At 34.9% G+C, this 24,160-nt stretch overlaps 1 protein-coding gene across 6 annotated transcripts in view; it reads left to right on the top strand.

Moving 5' to 3' along the window:
- LOC145676398 (uncharacterized) overlaps positions 1-23,865 on the top strand; it is a 31,718-nt gene extending 7,853 nt beyond the window's left edge. For 3 of the 6 annotated variants that reach the window (XM_081747248.1, XM_081747250.1, XM_081747251.1), the window contains exons 3-11: positions 1,499-1,622; positions 6,715-6,806; positions 7,791-7,927; positions 10,854-10,920; positions 12,001-12,166; positions 13,333-13,523; positions 13,971-14,136; positions 17,091-17,230; positions 19,854-23,865. In XM_081747248.1, coding sequence (XP_081603374.1) covers positions 1,499-1,622; positions 6,715-6,806; positions 7,791-7,927; positions 10,854-10,920; positions 12,001-12,166; positions 13,333-13,523; positions 13,971-14,136; positions 17,091-17,230; positions 19,854-20,198 — 1,428 coding nt within the window. In that variant the 3' untranslated portion in view covers positions 20,199-23,865. The other 3 variants (XM_081747249.1, XM_081747253.1, XM_081747252.1) reach the window with 3 other exon arrangements.
- The last annotated feature ends 295 nt before the right edge of the window (positions 23,866-24,160 follow it).

Genomic DNA, 24,160 nt, shown 5'->3' with positions numbered 1-24,160 from the left:
TGATTTGACATGGAATGACTGCAATATGGATGAGCGTTTGATCTTGTATCTCAGTAGCATCTTCAAGTGAATGTTAAAAGTAGAACTCCGGACACATATCTCAGAAGTGATTATGATAGGATCTACTTTCAGATAAATATTCATAACTTTAAAACTGCATATGATTATACGTGACAGGTTTTGCGACAATTTCTTTTTTCAGGCTGCGCCATTCTGGAAAAAAGCACGTTATTAAAACCCACTAAGCTTTGCACATTATCTTATTGTCGGAACTATATCTGAAATACTGATCTTTATAGGAAGGACAGTATTGCAAATACATGAATTTTAGTATTAGATATCAAGGTGAAATGACTTCCGTGATATTTTTTTCCTGTATATCTCCCTGATTTAAATCAGTCCACAGTGCAACATACTAGTTGTTTGGTTTTTGATCTACTTACCTAAAACTTTTTTTTTCTTTGTGAGCAACATCTTCGGGACGGTGTTCCTTAACATGTTGAAAGGACCATATCTCAGTATGACAGAATTGCCTATAGGCTATTTCTATCTTGTTGGAAGATATTGGTCCATCAGCCACGCATCGTCGTTTAGAAAAAATACCATGCTACAGGTAGACTTTTTGGAAAAATATCATCTTTTTTTGTCATTTGTAAAATACGCCTATCGACATTACGCTTCTAGTTCTACTTGTTTGATAGAGCGATCAATTGGAAGAAAATATTCTCTACAATACGATACGGAGTTGAAGAAAATATTTATGCAACGTGTAGCTATGGTTCAAGATGCTATTTATCCAACGTATAGCTATCTTTCAAGATGCATTCTTTTCGCTTCTCCAAAACTTATTTATGTAGTTATTGTCTTGGTGAGGGCCTTAATTCACTTTGTGACACATAACACTGACCGAGTATTTCTACTGTGAGGAAAGAGTGGATTATTCAGTGGCCTCTTTGTATTCTCGACTTTCTAGTCCAAAAGAATGCTGTGACGACGAAGCTATGGCTAACATGATATATATTTAGATAGACGCATGGCGTTGATTTCTGCGAAATGTTAAGATCAGTTTCTGTGCTACAGGATCTACTTTTTTGTGTGTGTGTATGTTTGTTTGTTTATTTGTTTTGTAGTGGATTCGTTTTGTTTTTTAGCCTCAATGAAACTATGTCTTTAAACATTATACAATGCGTTTCTTTGTATTGAAGATTGAATTTGTAATAACATTCAAGTCATTATAGGATGCTTCATGCCGAAAATGGTAGATTTTCCGAAAGAAAAAAAAAAGCTTCACGAGATGAAAATACGTTCTAAATTTATTGGTACCAAGAAATTAATTCAAAAACTAACAAACATATTAACGAGTCTTTTTAATGCTAAAATATACAGCTATTATCTCTTTAAAAGATTACACATGTAACTGAAATATCACCAGAAACTGGCATGTATCCTTTGTACAACGAATGAATCTATTTTCAGTAAGTACTGCATATAATTTCAGTTTCAGGTGTGTGACTTTACTGTTATTACCGCTGCTGCTGGTGAAAGCGCTGAAACGTATTTGTACGAAAGTTTAAACTGTGAAGACGTGTTGGATTCAGCGGTTAATAACTCACCGGAGCCACGTAAGTTTAACTTTGATTACAGTTCAACTTCAAACCTACATTGTGCACATGAATGGTATGGTTATGGCAAATTATCATCTCTGTGATAAATTTTAGGGTAAATGGAAGAGTTTGTAACTTTACCGTACTCAAACGATGACCCTTATTAATGAGACAAAAGTAGGTATCTTTAGGCCTCAGAAAAGCTAAATATCTATTATTGAAAGGATTTGATTATCTATGAGAAAGACGTCGCAAAGTATGTATTTCAACCGTTAATGTGAAGTATTGTTACAGCAGCGGATATGGCCATTGTTGTTGAAATTTTGGCTACTTTAACAACGTTTTACAGCTGTCTGGATCCTATATTTTAAAGCTGCTATAACATACTGTATATATTTCATCGTTTTAGTGGTGAGAGCTTTAAAACTGCATTTCTTTCTTCGATCCACCCTAATAAACGTATTTACATGCTTTCCGGATAGTTTCTTTCCCTGAATGATCGAAACTCGCGATTTACACGGTGACCAGTCAACCAAGAAAACCGGAAAAATCAGGAAATTCTGTTTAGAATCTTTAATTTTGTGAAGATTTGTAATTTTATGTCGTTTCGAAACAGGGTATTTCTGTTTAGATGCAAATATAAGATACTATCTTCCAAAGATAGCCGTTGATTTGTGCTGTTCCTATAACAAAATCACCCTTGTCTCTTGGATTCTGCCCGCAGACATCTATTCAACACTTAATGATTACTATTGATGCGAAGTTTCGTCTTGTAGCTATACCGGTTTGAACTGCATAGTTTGGCATGCACTGTTGTCAGTCAGTCAGTATTCATGGGTTTTATAGTATACTAAAAGGTCATTGAATACTGCATGTGAATTGAGCTAGAGCGAGTGCTAAACAATTTTGTAATAAACACAGTAGCTTCGTTCGCTGGAGACTCAGTATGAACACCGTGCTCGTGGGTTTTCTCGGGGTTCTCCCGTTTCCTCCCACTTTCTTCATTCCACCATTTCATTCATTACTCATCATCACCGTCTCCTTTAGCCTAACCGTCATAAACGTGGGACGTAAAACTTAAAGATTTCATTTCATTTTTCCGTATGAACACCGCTCTGGAATTCGCCCGAGACCCCATTTTTCCCCGTTAGGAACTTTTCTCCAAACCACGTTTTAGCTCTATGGGTTTTTTTTTCCAGACCCCATGCTTTCTCTCGATTGTTACACCGCCCCTACTCTCTACGAGTAACATTTTTTCTCTAGAATCCAAATTTATTACTTCTTATAAAAGTTATCATTTGAAAGTTTCAGATTGACCTCAGAGATATTGCTAGTGTTATTAATATGAAGTTAAAACCTACGTTCTCAGATGTTTATGAGAGGAAAGGTTTCAAATGGTTAGTACTGCTGTTCAAATCACCTTCTTTTCCCACTGAAGAGGTGCCTGTAAGAAAATAGTGGTGATTTCAGAATTGACTGTGAATAAACAAGGTAAGTTTAAGTGAATAAACAATATTACACGTCACGTGAAAAGTGAATGACTAAACGGGGACCTTTGGCATACCGTGCCGATACATTAACCACTACCCTACTCAGAACAGCCACACACACACACACACGTTCACTCCTGAAGTCTGTGATCTCCACTCAGACTACAATCTTGTACTACGGCCTAGCTCTTGTGCTTGAATAATCCAGTATTCATGTATTGAGAACATCTTTGGTCCAGTCATTCATTTTTTCACTGTTTCTGTGTTATTGAATTCGCACCTACAGATGACGTGGTGCATAAACAAATTGGATTGTTCTCTCCTTTCACGAATGTATAAGTTAATTTTATCGTTTCTAGTGTCACAGGAACAATTTCACATCACCCCTCGTGTTGAGTATGCGCATAAATCCGGCATCTTCATCCAATGGTGAACTAACTGTTATTCCTTATTAAATAATTGGTATAATCGGGTTAAAAGGAATTTAAGTTCCGATAAACCTGAAACAGACATGAAGGATAAAGATGGATAGGATTGCCTATTTTTCCTAGACTGACAACTACATTAAATCAGGGTTCTTAATGGTCAGGGAAAACTCAGTGAAAATGGTGCAGGTGAGGAAACTCAGAGAAAAAGGCTGAAAATCAGGGAAAGTCAGGGATGTCTTATAAAATATATTTTTTTCTAACATTAATTGTCCCCAATTTCAGTTTAGCCAACCATTAATGGTCACAGTATGAGACGTAGCTCAGATTTTTATGGGAGGTAAGTGGAATGCACGATGAGCAGTTGATTACTATTTGTCTCTATAGAATAAATGTTCTCATATATATAAATATTCACCGTTATCTATTCTTTATTTATATGTCAGTGTCATCCGACATACGTCATGAAAAAGTCATGGAATTTCCTATCAAAGGTCAGGGAGAAGTCAGGGAAATAAATTTCTCCAGATCAGTAGGAGCTCTGGAAATAGTATCTACACACAATACGATTTACGTATAGGTTTAAAACCACCTAAAACGCTAGAAAAGCACATCACCCAATTTAAGAGTTATTACACAGATGCCAATGACAAATATGGTATTTGCGAAATAAAATGCAGTTGCCAAGAGAGTGAAGGAACACATTAGAGATTCGAAAGCGAAAATCCGGTGTCAGGTTTATCGAAACATTTAAAAGAAACGCAGTGCAGGGTAGAAGATTCAAAAATTTTATTTGGAGCCAGAAATGAAGTAGAGAGACTTTTTTGAAATTTTATTTATTCATTTAACGAAACCAAAAGTAAATCTAGACAAGGGATGACTGAGTGACGAATGGGAGGCTGTTATCACAAAATTTTCACAGTATTGGCATTATAATAAAAATAACATGAGTTAGCAAACTTCCAACAGAAATAGAAAAGGCGCACAAACTGACTGCCATATTTCAGTTTGTTTCAAGACCATCTGCAGATAGCTGACGCACTTGACAATGTGTTTTCCACATATCTTGTCCTCTTTGTAAGTCCGTTCCTTTCTGTTCCTTGATGTTTCTGTTCTTTTTCTTCCTGCTTTTAACCTTCATGACCAAGACTCCAGGGGAGAGTTGAAAACTTGGAAATTTAAAACTTCAAGAATTACAGAAACCTGTAAATAGAATACTCTCCAAATTGCTCTTGTCAGTTTGGTTTCCAGAGGTGACCTCTCCATTACTTTCAATACAGATTTCTGACATCCTACGCGACAATCTTTTCGAAATTCAAGAATGTCTTTTTCCGATAGTCTTGGCTTTTCGTAAAACATCTTTCGGTGTATAAGTTAGTCATGTTTACAAACTTAGCTTACTTTACGTTTTCACTTTCCTTGAAATCAATCATAACTAATCGCTGGCTCTTCAAAACGCTATCTTTTACAAAACAACCAGCAGCAGACAATATACTGGCCTGGAGGGAATTGCAATCGGAAAGAGCTAAGCCAGCTTTCGAGGGTGCGGGATCTCAGTGGTCGAGCGTTCACCTCCGGTGCTTAGGATCCCTGCTTCGATCCCAGCTCGCGCCGTGTGGACTTTGTAATGGACAAAAACCGTGCTCATGGGTTTTCTTGGGGTTCTCCCGTTTCCTCCCACTTTCTTCATTTCACTCATTATCACCGTCTCCTTTAGCCTAACCGACATAACCGTGGGTCGTTAAACTTAAATATTCCATTTCATTTATAATTTTCTAAGCCAGCTTTCCCTGAAACTCGCGAAGAAAAGATTCATCAGTCTTTGGTAATGTTAAAGAACGTAGCTTTGCAACAAGAAGCTTGTCATTTGTGAAATGTCGTACAGTATCAAAACTTCCACATTGTGGTACTTTCTTCTTGCCAGCAGCACTTGTTCTTTGTTCAGCATTATTTCCATGGCCCGAGAAGTAACATCTAAATGTTTATGTTGATGCTAAGCTGGAAATTTGTTTCGGAAACAGAAATTCTGCGAATCTTTTGTAGTTTGTTCGACGAGCTGGAAAATTGTTAAATAAGTTATAAGTGGTTTACAAATAATCATCTACTTTCCAGCCCATTTATTGCATGGGAGCTTAGAAAGCACAATTGATAAAGTGCTTCCCACAACTTCCAATATTAAGAAGGATCAGATCTGAGGTGAACTAGGAAGTACGTTTTGCAGATCACTTAAGGAAAAAGATTTTCTCGAAACCGGGAAAATGTCACGGAATTTTGAAATCACGAAAGAGTGGTTACCCTGACTTAATGTATCATTGTTGGTATCTGTAAATGATTGTTAGGCGTTACTTATGGATATTGAAATTCACATTGTTCTTGCAGTTTAGTTAGGACCCTTCTATGTACTTTTCTTCGTCGCTGTCCCTTCTTAATTGAATGTTCAGACGCCTATTTTTTCATATCTTTGCGTTCTTAACGTCCAGATTCTGAGATATTACATTTTCTTGGGTTACGAATGATATTCTTCGTGTTCCCTCCATCTTGGCAATACTGTTAGATAAGAGTATACGGGAGAATCTCCTTCAGTTTTCTCCACTTTTTCTTTGTAATGGTATGCATGAAGAATTAAGATGGCGTTCATCGTCCAACGTAGCTCCCAAAAACGTGCATCCAAAGGAAAGAAAAAAAATCGTTACTGAAGTTAGAGATCGTCTGTGCTTAACGTATGTCTTCAAATATCAACATCAATTCAATTCCTGCTTTGTATGAAGATATTGCACACGCTGGTTAGATAACATATACTACTCACCAATATACAGGATCCACTTTTAACAATTACATGTTCCTGTAATATAAAGCTTGATCAACAAGCAGCTATCATCATGTTAACACCTGTCTTCTTACTGTCATTAGGCAAGACCCGCCATTTTGTATCAAAAGATTCCTTTATCAATCTTGCATGTAGTATGTGTATGTAAAATACGTAAGTGTACGTTTGTGTAAAATTAGATGTTTTTTAATGATGTTTTTTTTACCTCTGTAATAAAATGTTCTGTGCCATGTACTGTTTTACTTGACCCCATACTGACATACTGTACCTCACATTGCAATTATGAGTGAAGATAGTATACGTTCCTGTACACATATATATGTAGATACATGGATAAAATAACCATTTTCTTTGCAATATGCTTCTAGCAAGAGGAGGAATTAAGACGGCTCAAGCTGTAGTACCGGTCAATGTAATAGGAGAAACCAGTTTCCAGGCACAATGTGTACTACAGAACTTTGTAAGTATTCAGACTGTGACCCACTGCATCATTTTGCGGTGTTACTATAGTTAAATCCTCGTAGGTTGGTCTATGTTCAAATTTAGATAGGACGTGAAAATAAATTTCTTCAACGCGTATTATAAGCATGTAAATTGTATTGAAGTTCAGACATTTGTATATACTATTACCTGATACATATGTAAACTTTATAGTGGTAAAATACTTAAATCTTTTAAACAGCTGTCGACGGAAAGTCTACATTTTAGGCATAAAATTCTAACCACTTTCCTTTCAATTTAAAAGTAATGTCACTCTTACTACTATTACCGCAAAATATGATAATGTATTTTAATACTGCATGAAAGGTATCGTAATATATGGTTTATTCTGTTGGTAGATTTGTTTTTTCCCTGATAGTTCTTATTGCATAGCAGAGGCGATTTATTTTAGAAACAGTTATTTATGTTTCTCCCAAATGATATTGCAGTCAACTCTTGCTCTTAAGAATGAACCACATTTTATTTGGATATAATCATTTGATTTTATCAGAAGGTAGAATGATCTTTAGAAATGAAAGTATTTCAAAAAGCAGAAATAAAGAATCAGAATTAGGCACAGTTATAAGACGTTAAAGGGTTAGACTTCCTTCTCTGAAACTTTCGACTCTTTAGGTTGCCATTTGTAAGAGCAAGGTGTTTTGAAACTTACTGGCAGAAACATAATCGGGTGATTCTGAAGCTAAGTATTGACAGAGGGAACCGCTTCAAATAATCTTCAAATAATAGTAATATATTTTGGTCAATTTTCGTTTGCCATCACCAATATTTGTGGAACTGATTGTGATAAAATCAATTGCTGCATATCACTAGGATTTCTCAATATAATGCAGATATTGATTTTCGTCATAGAAGTTGTATTTTACTTACAAATTTCCCTTATACTACTGTGCTCAATATTGTATCCTTGAGTTACTGTAAACAATAATGTAATGTTTTCTTGTAGGATCTGTTAACCATTTTGGAAAATTCTTTAGATGGAAGAGAAGTTTTAAGTGAGTACAAGATACATAATTGTTTGAGCTCCAGGACGAGAAATTTACTAACTGAAGTAATCATACGTCACATTGGCGCCGACAAAAGGTTTGTTCAGTAAAATACTTGAATAAAAGAGCAGTATTTTCTGTTTTTGTTTTGTTATACGTAAGATTTATTTATTAAAGTATTTTTAATTGCATTCTTATTGTAGCTCTAAATTTGTTTTATATTTTGATTTGTTTCAAAGTGTGATTGAAGTGTAATCATGATATAGAGCGTGTAGTGACGTGAAAGAGGTTAAGTGGTAATTAAAGTTTTTTGTTTTTTAAGAAAAACCTGAAAGGGCTAACATGTAATATATCTGTGTGGCAAATTAGTAATAACGTAATGACTAACCTTGAAGAATCTTAAATCTTGCGTACAGTGAGTGAGTCAAGTATTCGAAGTAGGATCAGTTCATGTGAAATCATCCAGTCCGTGTTGCTCAAAGTTTAGATTTGCTTGAATTTTTTACAGTTAATGTGGCAGTATATTGAAAATTCAAGACGAGGGTTTTAAACATTCTGAACTCTTGTTTTATTTCTTTCGTGTTTTTTTTTTTTTTTTTTTTTTGTTACTATTTTTAAGTGATGACACGAGCTGTTTTTGGAGAAATTTATGTTCGACGGAAAACTTCATAACTATTATTTTTGGAGATATCAAAATGATTAAAAGTCCATTCGATTCAGCAAACAATGAACGTAATTCAGATAGAAAAAAAATTTTAGAAACTGTCAAAGTGATCGCTGAGAATTGACTTTCAAAATAGTTGATTTACCGTGGAGGAATAGTAGTTTCGACTTAAATTTCAGTAGAAGAAAGTGATACTCATTTATATATATATATATATATATATATATATATATATATATATATATATATATATATATAATAGATATTCTGTACGACTGTTGTTTGGGTAAATATGAAATCTTTGCAGCTGTTTCTATTTTATATAGAGTAATAACGAGCAAGGGTACGCATTAACACTTTCAGCCCCATGTGTATCTTTTTGATACACAGTGAGGGTTTACTGATGGACCACGTGTATCAAATAGATACACATGGGCTGACGGTGTTCATAGCAAACTGTAGTCTGGTCCCGGGATGAAATTTACTCAAACAGGGTTGGGGCTGAGAGTGTTAAAAAGTATCATACATATGGTCCATGTGTGTTGTAATTCGAAGACTCCTCGTGCCATCACTCTTTACACATCCCACGTTAAAGCCAACGAAAATAAAAAAAAACTCCACAACCACCACAAAAAATGTTCTCTTCCTGTTTTTTTGGATGAAGAATGGCCGGTAAATTTGAAGATAGTTAAGAATGTACTTTGTCTCTTTGGCTTAATATCTTTTGCGTGTGTTTTCCAAACTTCTTCACAAGAGGCTTTTGCTTCATTGCTTTTGCACCATCTTGTTTTTAAATGGTAATTCCCAAAGACTTTCTCATGACCGTCAATTCCTGGCACTAAAAGGAATTTTCCTTGATTCAGTCTTACCGATAGAGCACTGTGGGCTTTGTTGTGATACCCTATATTAACATTATTCGGCGCTCTCATTAAAAGAAAATAGAGAAGTGGTTCCGTAACTCCTGTCTATCATTCTCACTCACAGCCAGTTTGCGTGATATAGATCCAAATCTTGCGAGGTGCAAGATGCTGAATTAATATCAGCTGAAACATACTACACTGTAAAATACACCTCGATCATTTATATATATCGGAAATGTCACTGTTCATCTGAGTGATCCCGAAAACTATGGATTAGACACTAATATAGGTCATTTTCGATCATTATTATATATAGCTCCCCCTCCTTGCTGCGGCACAGGGGCATCAGAATTGTCACTGTTAATCTCAGCTACTCCTAAAACTATGGATTCGACACTAATATTAGTCATTTTCGATCATTTTTAACCCAACTATCTGGGCTGAACTTGGATTGAAACAGCATCAGAAGTGTCACTGTTTCTTTCATCGACCCTGAAAACTATGGATTCAACACTAATACCGGTCATTTTTGATCATTTTGAAATGTCTCTCCCCCTCCCCTACGCTGCATCGTCAAACTGAATAGCCTAAAGTAATCCCTGCCCCTAAACTCATGTATGTTGAAACTTTGATTGAGATCGGTCGGGTGGTTCAAGAGTAATGAAGTCACAGAGGCAGTTATTTTTATTTCGATTGTGTTTCGTATATCTCCCCCCTCCCCTCCGCTAAGTTGGCTTGTCAAAGTGAAACGATAGAAAACACCCAAGGCCCGACCCTCGTATATGTTGAAAATTTGATCGAGATTGGTTATGTGGTTCAAAAGTTATTAGGTTTTATTAGTTTTTATTTATACGTCCCTCCCCCTCCGCTAGGATCTACCATTAAAGTGAAATTGCAAATATGTTTTCAGATCCGAACCTCATGTATCTTGAAAATTTGATTGAGATCGGTCGGATAGTTCAAGAGTTATTAAGTTACAAAAATAGTCACTTTCAGTCTTATATAAATTGATTTTTATATATCTCCCCCTCCTTCTCCACCCCTACGTTTCTCCATCAAATTAAAATCATAAAAACGACCCCAGACCTGAACCTCATCTATGTTGAAAATTTGTTCAAGATCGGTCGAGTGGTTCAGGAGTTATTAAATGTTATTTATTTTTACACCACCTTTCTACCATCAAAGTGAATAGTCTAAAACTAGCCCAGCCTCGAACCTCATCCATGTTATAAATTTGATCGGCATCGGTCGGGCGGTTCAGGAGTTTTAGAGTCACAAACATAATGATTTTCAATTATATATATATATATATATATATATATATATGTGTGTGTGTGTGTGTGTGTGTGTGTGAGAGAGAGAGCATTATTTATTTATTTATTTATTTATGATGTTCATGCATGAATCAGTGTCTTCTGGTTTGCTGAAAACACTCGTAACAGTAATATCCACATGGCATATATCGTACAGTTATGATGTGTTTGTATTTTTCATTCCAGAATCACTAGTCAAACGTTTTCAACAATTACTGACTCCATTGTTCAAGTCTTCCCTACAGAAAACAAGGTTAGTACGTTCACATATGGGTCAGTTTCTTTCAAGTAATCCAAGAACTGGTTGCTTGTTGATTCGTAAAATATCTCAAGCTTACTCTACTCTTCGCCTCATAAATTACGAACTTTGGTCATGTTTTTTTATTAAGCGATTTGTCTTTGGCAGCCATATTATTGCACTCGCCTATTTTCACTGTTGAAAGAATTGTCAAAAACATTAATTGCTAAAAACAAAACATATTGTCCTAGGACAATGTAACCAAAAGCAGTTTGTTGGTAATTTATTATTGTAAAAGATGACTCTGCTGGTTTTTTTAACTTCTATTCTCATTTTCAAGACAAAATTAAAAGTAAACATAGTAAAATGTACTCACAAGGATGACATCCGAGTACTAGAAACTTAAAAATCTAATACGTAAAGCTGAATCATTCACGTTCTTTTACGTTAGTGATTCACGTTAATTTATGTGATCTTTAGATTTGTAATAAAACAAATAATAAAAATTCATGTGTGAGGCCTTATGGCGTTGGGACCGTCCCAACGACATCTGTTAACGATTGGTGAAACTACATCCGCCTGAGTAACTAGGTGGGGGTCACCCGCTTGCGTCACTGCCCGCCAACAGGCGTATCAGGAACTTTCTAGACTAAGTTGTTATCAAGTCTGTATCTAGGTGCCTCCCCAGTTCGCCGCCTGACGCTGGATGGGCGCTAAAAGTGGTATTCTCCAGCCGGAAATTGAACGCAGGACCACGAGGACACTGGTCGAACACCATAGACGAACCATAGGAGTCCCCTTAATTTTTAATACTCACGTTTCTCTAATCATATTTACCTTTTCCTTTTACGTTTATGCGTGATGTGCAGATTGTCTTGCAGAGTCGAAAGCTCTCATCTAGTGTTTTTAGCTTCGAGAAATTTGGAATTTGGTATCCCTTGGTGAATACATTTTACAATCTTTTGCTTACTGCGCAGATATAGTGAACACAGTTAAATATACTATGTGAACTTTAAGTTAAATTAATTTGTTTTGTTTATTTATCTTTTGTTTTGTTTTGTGAGTCACACCTAATTTTAATTTTCTCTCAAATAGCATACCTACTATGTACCATATAGTGCATTTCAAGGAAAGAAGGTGTTAGCAAGAGGAAAATTATGGGATAAATACAATAATCGAAAGCGACATCTTAGACACAGTGGAGTTCTTCCGATTAAAGGAAAAAAAGATACTACTCCAAGCAGTCCAATTACTCCCGAAGGTAAAGAGTTTGATATAAATGTAGATATGTTAAATTATGAATCCCACAAATATTGTAGAACGTGCGATAGAACGTTCCAGGTGCTTACAAACCGAGTAATCAACCTTTTATACATTTCTCCCATCGTGTCGTCTGTCATTTTTAGAGCCTTGTGAATCAAGAGAAAATCGCCTCGCGAGGTCACGGTTGCATCCATCCGTAGATTTGAACTGTGTTAGTATATCTACAGTTATAGGGTTTCAGGAGCCAGTTCTCATTTTCGTGAGTTATCGGGGTATTATGATAAATTTTCGAATTATAATATTTACATTTAAGTGGATACCTAAGAAAATCAAAATTTAAGTGTTAGTTTAAATAAGTTCTTTATTTAGAGTATCACTTCAGTTCGATCAATATTAAAGCACAGTTACGTGTTAAATGGCAAGTGGTAGAAACAAGATATCTGAATAGTTAGAAGCACGTAGGGCATTACAGAGTACCGGTGTTTTATGGACCTGACTTCGTTGGTGTCTGCGTAACGAAAAAACATTCACAAGAGCGCATTCACTTATGTAGATCGAAAACCAGTCTCCTATTTTCCAAGTTTTTGCAATGTATGAAGTGATCGATAAATATTAGAGAATCTTTAAACGTACAATTAGTTGCTTGATATGGTTATTCATTATTATTAAGTCTTTAGACTATATTGAGTGTTGAATTCCAATGGACAGCAGATTCCTCGAAGCTTAAACTACAAATCAAGAGCTTTCGATTGTACAACACAATCTTCTTCGGTTTAAAGTTAAAAGGAAACTTAAAAAGTATAGATGGTAAACGATGACCGACGTTCAAATCCTAAAAAATCACGTTAGTAAATCAAGCAGTGCGTCAGTGCTTTAGTTTTACTTAATGTGATATTTAGATTTTGAACTATCAGTCGTCTTTTACCGTTTTTACCTTTTAGTCTCCTTTTATTGTTACGACCGAAGAAGACAGTGTTGTTCAATCGAAAACCCCTGATTTCTAACTTACACGTTGAGCAATCTGCTGTCCGTTGGAATTTGGTCTCCAATTGGTGATGACATTTTATATTATTTTCTTCACTGAGCAGATAGTATGTATAATGGATATTATTGATCCATGTACATAATTCACACTACTAATATTCGAAATCCTGATAATTTTAGAGAATGACGAGGAAGACCTTGAGGAATGCATTCTTTGGTTAAAAAATTCCATGGAACCTTGGGAGAAGGTCTGTGAATATTGGAAGAAAACTTCATCCAAACGAGTAGCTGATCTGCGTAACAGCAGTAAACCAGTTGCAGAGTATTTTTCGGAATTTCCAGTTTTAAAACAACCGTTGGGATATACATTGGTAAGTGATAGATATGTAATTAAATCTATGATTAAACTGTATAAAGTTGCATATTTTTTGTATTTCAAAATCATGTATACCGAGTGTGCTGAAGTGGGGTCAGCCCTCAAGAAACTTCTCTCCGGATGCATCCACTTTTAATTGCAAAATAAAACTACTTAGATACATCTGTATGAAGATTATTCACAGCTGGTTAAACAGCCAGCACCGGAAGAAACCGCTTTTACGATTACATCAAGCTTAATACTCCCATTTAAAACATATCTGGTTTTCTGTCTTTCACTGATGTTTCCCACAAGTCTTAGAACACGGATGGTCAAAATATATCATACGTTTAAGTTTAAGTCATAAGTTTAAAATATGGTCAAAATAGGTTTTGAAAGCTAAATAACTTCTTACAATTTTCGAATAAAAGTGATCTTATGTTACTTATTGTTCTTGTTTTAGATCGAAAGTGATTTTACCAAAAGGTTTCCTGATAAGGAAGTGTCTTTATATGCAAAATGGAACACAGAGAGTGAAAAGTTGAAACACATTTTCTTGAAAACCAAGCAAAGTGCACCAGACGCAGCGATCTATGCAAGACTTCTTGAACAGAATGAGTTAGATGTAGGTAAGTAGCACATTCACTCAGCGCATGTTTAACTGTTGTGAACTGTAACAGGAAAGCTCAATTATTATCAGTATTGTAGGGAGTGTTGTTAACAGAAAAAAAAAAAAACGTTCGTATTTTTTCAGAAATGAACATTTTTTTTTACAAAACAAAACATTGCCTCTCGTTTTTTTCTGAATTTCGTTTTTTTTTCAAATAGCCTACGCGCAGCGTTACCAACTATGGATATTAAAGTTTCCCTAAATTTGGAAAAAACTTCGAGAATTTTGTTTATAAATCCGTACTTATATGTCCGAGCGCAAGTCAACTTACGGCAGTCGAACATTGGTCCTTACTGAACAAAAGCGGGTACAGACCGTTCCAGTGGAGTAATTAGGGGGCGCACTAACAATTCGTATTAGGTTCTAACCCTTGATTTTTTTTTTTTTTTTTTTTTTTTAGATTTTCTCTACTTTTCTGTTGACCGTAATCTATTTTTTTGTAATTAGAAGCTTTGTTTCTTAAATATCGCCATGATACTTGTAGGCCATATTAGTGGTGTACCAATGTTCATTTTAAGATAGTTTGCGTCTGTCTGGTAGCAGTGTTGCCAGCTATAGAAAAATTTAATTCCCGATTTTAGAGGAAAATTTTGAAAACAAAATCCGTTTTGTCTCCATTGTTTCCTTCCTGTTGGCTACATCGGGACGAACGTACCAGCGTATCAAAGAATCGTTTTTGCTCTATACAACAACAGTATAGGAAGTTTCAATAGAATAATTGGGGGAAGTATAGTTGAGGTTTACAGTAGACCTTGTTCTCTAAGTGGGAAGATAACTCATACTTTTATAGGTAGAATGAGATATTTTTAAATGGCATGCTTACTTTATTAGATACCGTCACGATACTTGTAGGATATATTAGAGGGATGCCAAAGTTTATTTTAAGATAGTTTTTGTGTGTCTGGTAGCAGTGGTGCCAGCTAACAGAAAATTTTATTTTCCGATTTTAGGGAAAATTTTGGAAAATCTCCCTTTTGTCTTTATTATTTCCCTCTTGCTGGCTACATTGGAAGAAACGTACCACTATCTGAAAGCCTCTTCTTTGACCTAGAGGATGCACCATAAAAGTTTCAATAAGATAATTTATTAGGGAAGCTGTAGCTCCGATATATCTTGATTTTTGCTCCTGAGGCGTAAAAACTGTCGAAATTTCATGTGTATGATGACAGATTTTTTTTCTTTCTCTCCTTGCATCTAAGCCAGCGACTTCAGGTTTTCACTGTACCTTATCAACAGACCAAAAATATTTTTAGGTGATTTGGACCGATGTAGCAACAGTGGTGCTGAATACAAAGAATCTTGAAAATCGGTTAGGGAAGTTTTTGTAAATTTTCACCCTACATTTCCCTCAATATTTCCCTCCCATTGGCAACAGTGCAACGTAACCTACATGAAAAATAGCAACATCCCTTTTCTAACAAACTAGGCCTTACCCAAATCAATCGGATTAATGGTTTTTGAGCAATAACTCACTAACTGAAAATGTAGGGAAACGCCAAAAATGACCTGGGTCCGAAAGGGATAATCAGACAATTTTTTTCGTATAGGTACAAAGAAATGAACGATATGTAAGTTACGAGGGCTTCGACTCAAGTTCTGCTGATTATTTCACGTATCTGCAACATAAATCAATAAATAATAGTTCTCAGAAAAAAAACACATTTGAAAAAAAAATGAAAAAGAACGGCTTTTTATTAAAAAAAAACTTCACAGTAAAAAAACGTTTTTTTACAACACTAATTGTAAGACTCACGTAGTATGTTAAATATAATTAAGTATTTGAGTGTGTGAGTAGTGCAAATAAGTTTCATTTGGTAATACAGGAATGGTTTTCCAGTACTTTATGTGAAGCGAGCAAGTGTTGCGAATTTTTTTTTTTTTTTTTTTTAAATGATATGTGCCATCCTGGGATCGTTCGTCAGTCAACTTGGCAATATCACACGCCTGCTTTAATACGCTCGCCGAACATATGTACATGATTAAATGTACATTTATATGAAAATCATAATCTACACTGAACAGTTTTAGGTTTAGCTTGACATTTCACTGAACTTCAAAACGAGCTAAATCTCTCTATTGATACGCTTTCTCAGTTCTGAAGAAACGTTATCTTACAAAATATACAAGAACTCTTCTGAACAACATCAGATCAATTTAAAACTTGATATACGTATTAACAATAAACTTCTTTAAAAGCTATCATAGTTTGGTTTCGAACAAATGAGAGTAATTCAAGTTATGAATTGTTGAAGTCAGCCCTCCGTTCCAACTTGTCGAAAACCAGCACTTTGTTTTAACATACGGTAGACATTTAACGAAACCTTAAAACTTGTTCTTTACTTAATTTAACCCAGATTTTTTTTTAGCTTAGCTTAGCTTAGCTTTATGTACTTCTAGGAGTAAACATTTTATTTATATCTAAACTCGTGTGTCTATAGTTTCCTCATGACAGCAAATATGTTATAAATTTCGACGCGACCACATTTTAATACCAGCAATAAATTTTGTAAAAATTAATGATTAAATTGTGGCTATTTTCTGTGAATTAAACAATTAATATGATCGTACTTGAATTGTACATCGTACTTGAATGGATTTAAATGTCAGTCTACTTCTCTTTTCACCCTATAGAAACTGAAAGTACACCGAATGTCAACCTCACTTTTTAGTCACATTCGTATAGTGTAAAATCGTAGTAAAAATGGAAACTACTCATTGGATCTGTATCAAAACTAATCCAACGTATGCGTAGTTAGAAACCAATGCAATTAGGATATGGTATTTGGTATTCAATACATTGTATCCATTAGGTTTCGTAATGTGATATTATTCATGTTATATAGGCATATTCTTTTAAGACGTTACAGTTTAAAGCAATTGTACTAATTACATTTATATTTTTTATACTTACAGGAGCCAGAAATGTAATTCTGCTGCTACTTTTAGGTAGACATTTTCCTCCTGTTACTTCGTCGGTAAAGAGGAAAGATAGCGGAGGATACTGGAAGCCAACAAAGTTAGAAGCGCAGCAGGGATTCCTTTTTCATGTTAAGGTATGTTGCTTTTTAAGTTAAATACCATATAGTAGAAATAGAGAAGTATATGGATCAAATAAAACCTGAGGAAGAAATAAAATGAAAAAGTGCAAAGGAAGAGTGGATGTTTGCGTCAGATCAATCGAAAGATTGTTTATCCGAGATACATTGTTAAATGATTCAAAAAGGTGGTCTAAATCGAGTAACTGTTTCTTCAAGTTTCATAATAAATTTTCGAAATCCCATAAATATTCAGTTATATATATTCGAATTATATATATATATATATATATATATATATATATATATATATATATATATATATATTGCTGTAAGTTATATTTCAAATTTTCTGAAAGAAGAAATGCGAAGGTTTAGAGAGAAAGAAATTACTAACACTCATTCTCTCTGTCAGAACAGAGGAAATATATATATGACACTTTAGTATTGAGTCTGACGTCACTTTCTTTTTCAACTCTTCGCATTTCTTGTTTCAGATAGTTTACAATGTAACCTAGCAGCAACCAGCAAAATTTAAATGTATGTGAAATTAATTTTTATGGTTACGTTTCATCGAAAGTTTGAGGGGACACATTACATTTGTTGGCACTATTTAATTATTCACATGTACTTTTGCACAGCCGAACGTGAGTTTCGTTATCGACGCTGCAGAAAGGGGAAAATTGATTCTCAAGTTTTAAGATCATTTCCATATTGCAGCTAAAGCGAACGTAGCAGAAAAATCAGTGTAATGTCAAAACTCACAAGTTCGATATAAAGTTGGACGGTGCTTTCTTGTATAAAACTTATACAGCTGGATAACGCGTCTCAAACTGGTTCAGTGTACGGAGTCTAATTTTTCGCAATCTCTTAGTCATAGTGAGACCTTCAGGTAGAAAATGATGTTACTTATGTCCAAACGCATTATAGCTACCAAATATCAATTTGGTATAAAATGTGTCGTTGTGGCCAAATTGAAAGCGTTCCGTACTCACTTCCAAGTCGGCTACAAATACACTTCACATGCATTGATACTAGGTGGCTCTTGTGCGTTTGTTACATTACATCACTTGCAACCTCCAAATTTCGCCCTTGATAAGGGGCTGCGAAAAATGAAACTCCCCTACACTGAATCAGTTGGTCACGTCCTCCGCCACCATAAGTTTTATACAGCTTGGCGCCCCACTTCGTACCGTATTCTTATCACTCATTGCGCAACATAATTTTATATGAATTTACACATAAAGCCCCAAAAGCAGGGGAAGAAAATCGTGTTTTGTGTGTGTGTAATTTTTATCAACGAACAGTTTTTTTTTCTAATTCTTAAATTAGAATTGCGATTTTATCTTTTTGTTTAGTGGCACAGTTCCATTGAATGCTGCTTATAGCGAATATGTGGTTCTAAACGAAAATCATTGTATTGGTACTATTTACCCATTTACTTTACTGAATTGTGATATTTGTACTCAATCTAAAACCCGTCTATAATGCAACTAAATCACGCAATATGCCTTTTTATTTTCGAATTATAAGTAATGTTTAAGGACTGTAATTTTACTAGGTAAAATGTACCCTTATTATCTTTCATGGCTTTGAAAATTTACAGAAAATGCATGAATTTAAGGACCATCGTTTTTTTTCTTACTCTTTCCAATTTCCCTTTAAGTTCATCCCAGGGGCGAATGCAGGACCGACTTCTGGCGGGGACGGTGGGTTGCCATACTGTTACTTTAAGGGCTCCAAACTTTGGGATGGGTTTTATTTATATATATAAAATAAGAAAGTTTCCTCTTCTGGGGGGGCAACCCCCCCCCCTTGGATCCGCCCCTGGTTCGTCCTAGATAAAGGAAGGCACAGTTTTCATCTTAATACCGTGTTTATATTGTCTCAGAAAGTAAACAACTGCGTCAAGTGCTATATCACCTTAAACGCACTCCCGTGTTGCGGTACAATACCAAAAATGAAGAAAAAATAAGAGTTCATTTTGATACGTTGAACTTCAATTTACCTTTTCCAGACATAAATTCAACTATATGAGCATATGAGGAAGATTTTTTCACGCGACAAATTGTCAGACTTTTCTTGGTGTAGTAGGAAGCGAATTTTAGATGAGACCTAAAGAAAGACCGAAAGGATCAAATACTCCTAGTAGCTAGTTAACTTTTTCCTCCGCAGTAGTGAATAATTACATAAATGTAATTCCGAAATCGAACCCATTGGAAAGGTTTCATTATCATGTCCACATGGTAATTTGTACATTCTTTTATTATTGGTTGGAACGTCCAAAACTCAAGAATCACGAATCATATTGATGCGCATAAAAATAGCGGTAACCTCACATGCAAACATAAGAAATGCCCCAAGGACTTCTATAATGAAGAATGGAAAGCCAATAAATCACCATCACTTAGCTAGCACCTCGAACCAATACTTTTCGCTAAACGAAACTTCCAAGGCGAAGACTCACTTTCATTGGGCTAATGCTCATACATCCATTGTCTGCAGTATTTCCTCATTCATTGAGCAGAGGGTCCGCATAAATACATACATTAAGATTGTCCCTACAGTAGGTTTTATTTCAAATGCATGATATTTATTCCAGCTTTTGAACATAATCTTATCAAATATTTGTGTTTTGCAGGAAGCATCTGACCTCCAGGCAAATTTAGAAGCACATCATGAGAAGATGAAAAGATTCGGCTGTGGTGTTCAACCTTTGCCTGTAGTTATAGCGAAGGATATAAAAAATCCAGAAGCATATTTCGTGTGCATCGAAACTCAGTTATACAGGATGGAAACAATTTTGAAGGCCATGGATATCTGCTTCAAGTGTTTCCATGTATTACACTTGCAGTACCCGAAGGAAAGTGAACAAGCTTGGATATTCATCCAACAACATATCTACGAAATTTTTACCCAGTGGGACAAGAAGTTCACAGCTGTAAGTAGTTTAATAACGCAAATAAACTGCAGCAGCCTTGAATAATGTTTTTGCAGTTGGACAAATATACAGCTGTAAATGAATTTATGTTAGAGGAACTGCTGTAGAAATCAATAGTGCGTATTTTGTTTGTTTGTATTTTGAAGAGTGTGTGTGGCATGTATTATCAAATTTTCACGTTACAGAAAACTATAGCGTAGATATCATGCACGATCTGTTAGAAGGCGTATGTAATTACGATATGAGCCTTATCTTAAACTATTTTGTAAACGAAGTACGAATTTTCACCTTAGAAATGTTGAACAGCAGAATCGGAACCTTCCGAAGTACACCAAGTAATGTTAACAAGCCGCCACCTATATCTTCAGACCACCTTCAAAATAAAAAATTGCATGTATCTGCTTCAGAAATGTTATATCTTGTACGATATTTTGGTTTGATGATGGGAGATTTGGTTCCTTCAGATAATTCTGTTTGGCATTTATACATATTGCTAAGAGAAATCGTAATCATTGCTACTGCAAGAGTCCTTAACGTAAATTGTTCAGAATTGCTTGCTGTTCAAATTCAGGAGCACCATGAACTTTACGTATCGCTATTTGGAGAGACACTAAAGCCCAAACATCATCACATGATACATTATGCACGTATAATTCGTGAAATAGGTCCACTTGTTAACACCTGGAGTATGCGCTATGAATCGAAACATCATCAATCTAAAATGGTAGCCCGAGTTTCCTGCTCCCGAAAAAATATTCTGAAAACACTGAGCCTAAAACATCAGTTACATCTCTGTTATCGATTTCGTCAAAACCACGGATTACATTCAGATCACGAATTAGGACGTGGATCAAGGGTGTTTCTAATGAGAAGTAATCAGTTTCTCGACTATTCAACGTCTCTGCCTCCTTCTTTGCATAAAGAATGCCTTAGTGTAAGTTGGTGTAGATATAAAGGGTATGTGTTTCACGTACAGATGGTTGTCTTCGAAATTGAAGAAGACGGTCCAGTTTTTTACTGTATACATCAAATTTTGTCGGATGAATATTCCAACATTTTCCTTCTGTGTAAATGCTTAAAAACAGTGGGATACAGTGAACATTATTGTGCTTATGAAATAAGTTTCACCGACCAGTGGAACTGTATCGACATTAATAATTTTCTTTCAGGACCCCCTACTTATTTTAAAGAGATGAGTAATGGAGCCTTATACGTTTCTGTTTGTTTGTAATGTATTTTGTTATTCAGCAACATGAAAAATTTTGACAACTAATACTGTGACAATACTAACTGATATTAGGCCTTAAAGGGTATTAGTTATTGTTTAGAAAACAACATTGGCACGGATAAATTAGGTAGGGCTTATGAAGCATAAAGAAGTGAAGTATGAAATACAGAAAGGCACAAGTTAATATTACAGTAAAGGGGGCGCAAAGATGTAAACATGGTTACACTAACGTGTTCGTTTTCAGCCACACTATGGTTTCCACTGACTTGGAAATCCTTAGAAAGTCAGGGAATTCTTGAAACTACAAAAACTGGAAATATGAGGCTTTATATATATGAGGATTTTACAGGTCTGCTGCGTTTATTTGTGCCTCACCTGGCTATTTGGTAGGTGATATATTACAAAAGAAAGTAATTTGGTTTGCAAATCTTTCGTATCTTCAATCACACAAAAAATATACACATGTACACACAGCTTGAAAAGAGAATACCACCTTTATTCGGCACATTCTTCAAACTTAGACAACAAACTAGACGTGGACGATTTTAGTTCTCTTTTTATAAATATTATTAAATGGGTATCCCTATTAATAAAAAAGAAACTAAAATTGTCCGTATGTGATTGGAGGTGCTCTTTTGGAGCCGTGTCTACATGTGTAGATTAAGAAACTCTAGTTGGTTGGTATTGTTTCTTTTACATTATATATAAATCTTGGAATTTGTAATTGTGAACCTGGAAAAGTCAGAGAATTCTCCATCGTGAAAAAATTAGAACCCTGCTAACAATTCTCAGAATGTAACAATTTATCCTTGTGTTTTTCCATTATCTACTGTAATCACTAATGAAGACTTTCTGCATTCTATACTTTCTCAGTTCTTTATTCAACCTTCCTACCTATATACGCGTTCCCATGTTGCTGTTTAAACACTAACTAATACTCATTAAAGCACAATGATGTTCTGCAAAGTGTTATTTTGCAACGTATGTAGATAGATTGTAATGTCTTACAATTACGATTTTATATACAAAGGTTGATTGCATACAAGTTACAATATAGTAATTTAATGAACAGTTGGTAATAAATTAAAGATTTAACGTTACTGTCATACCATTCAAGTTTCTAGTACGGTCTCGTCTATCATAAAATTCTTGTGGAAACAGTTAAGTAATTTCTACTAGTGTTACACTGCACGTTTCGCCCAGACATCTTCTGTCCATCCCTCACAAGTAATTTTGGGGCTGTGAGTTAGATTTGGGTGGCTTATGGAAGATTTTTTTGTAGCGTCAAAGTGTATACGATCATTCTTGTAAGTAAAATGCCAACAAAAGCTGTCTCAGAGCGATGTAATTAGTAAACCATGGGGAGAAGGTGGGCTTCTATTGAAGTTTCTGTAGCTCAGGATATTGCCTGCAAATACTTTTATAAGCATGCCGCTGCGATGTTAAACCTTTTCCTTGTCGTCTGTTGTTTCTTATTTGAAATCTAGTTAAAAGCTACATAATACTGGTACAGTTACATATAAAATTGACTAGTCTCAAATAAATGTTTAGTTTGTATTTGAAAGTTTTATTACGTATACAGAGTGGCCCAAAAATAAGTATACAGTCCCGTACTGATCGGCTCATGACATTTTATATCATTTACTTATTATTATCCATACATGTTTAACTTAGTTTCTTCGTTATTTGTTCTTAATTTCTTTTCACTTATACCTAAAGCTCGGAACAGACCGAAGGAAATAAATGTATTATCTTAATAAGTTAAAATGTCAAAGTTGATCGATATTGGTCTATATACCTACTTTTGGGCCATCCTGTAGTTTATTATCAAGTGGTGTGCAATTTAGTGGACGACCATGACGGTAGTGATTTAAGCACATTAAAGATATTGTCAAATTCTTTTGTACTGTTGCATAATACTAGCTGGTGAAACATTTTACACAACAGATGTGTTCTTAATAAAGTCTATCAAATTGTGTATGAGGTCTGTTATATTCTTTAATAACTGGAAGTCCCCAGTAGGTTGTAATAAACATTATGTAATTAACATGTCCATGTTTGTATGTTAAATACTAAGTAAAAATTTATTTTTTTAATGCAAATGTTTATATGGTAAATGTAAATGTATTATTCGTTGTGAGCATCTGGAAAAATGCTCTGCTTTTGTTTCTGTACAATGTGTTCTTGACTAAGTAAAGTCTATAAATGTCTGGTAAAAGTACAGTGTGTAAAACAGTCTCTAGTAGAGTGTAATCAGAAAGTTTGATTGCTAATGTTCATGTTTGTATAGTAAATATTCAATGAGAAACATTCCTTTTAAATACTTATATGGTAAATGTAAATTTAGTTTTTATATTTAGCATCTAGAAAAAATACTCTTCTTTTGATTTCGATGTTGTGTGCTAATAGTATAGTATTTGATACGAAAACACAAAAGTGTAGTATTTAGTAGGGTTTAATAAATATTTCAGTTAATTCACTTAATTGTGAGAATAAGTTTCATTTATAACGTTTCGGTAGTAAAGTGAAAGTAAAATATGTCTTTGTAAAGTTACGTAATTGTCACTTTTCTTTTGAAGGAAGTTCTAAACAAATTCTGTATATATTTTTTCATAAAAACATGTTACTCAAATGAGTCTTTCTATTACGTCTAACCTTGCTTATTCGGGGTACGTGGGGGTTCCACCTCATAATCTTCTTTACTGCTCTACAGTCTTCCCTCATTATTGTAAATCAAGGTTTACGGAGGACAGAGTTTGTAAAGGCAATCAAGTAGAAT

Source organism: Thermobia domestica, unplaced genomic scaffold, assembly GCF_964235325.1.
Source record: "Thermobia domestica unplaced genomic scaffold, izTheDome1.hap1.1 HAP1_SCAFFOLD_149, whole genome shotgun sequence".
In the NCBI taxonomy this organism is placed as follows: Eukaryota; Metazoa; Arthropoda; class Insecta; order Zygentoma; family Lepismatidae; genus Thermobia; species Thermobia domestica.
Note: the sequence above shows the minus strand (reverse complement) of the source record. Positions and strands in the feature narration are given on the sequence as shown.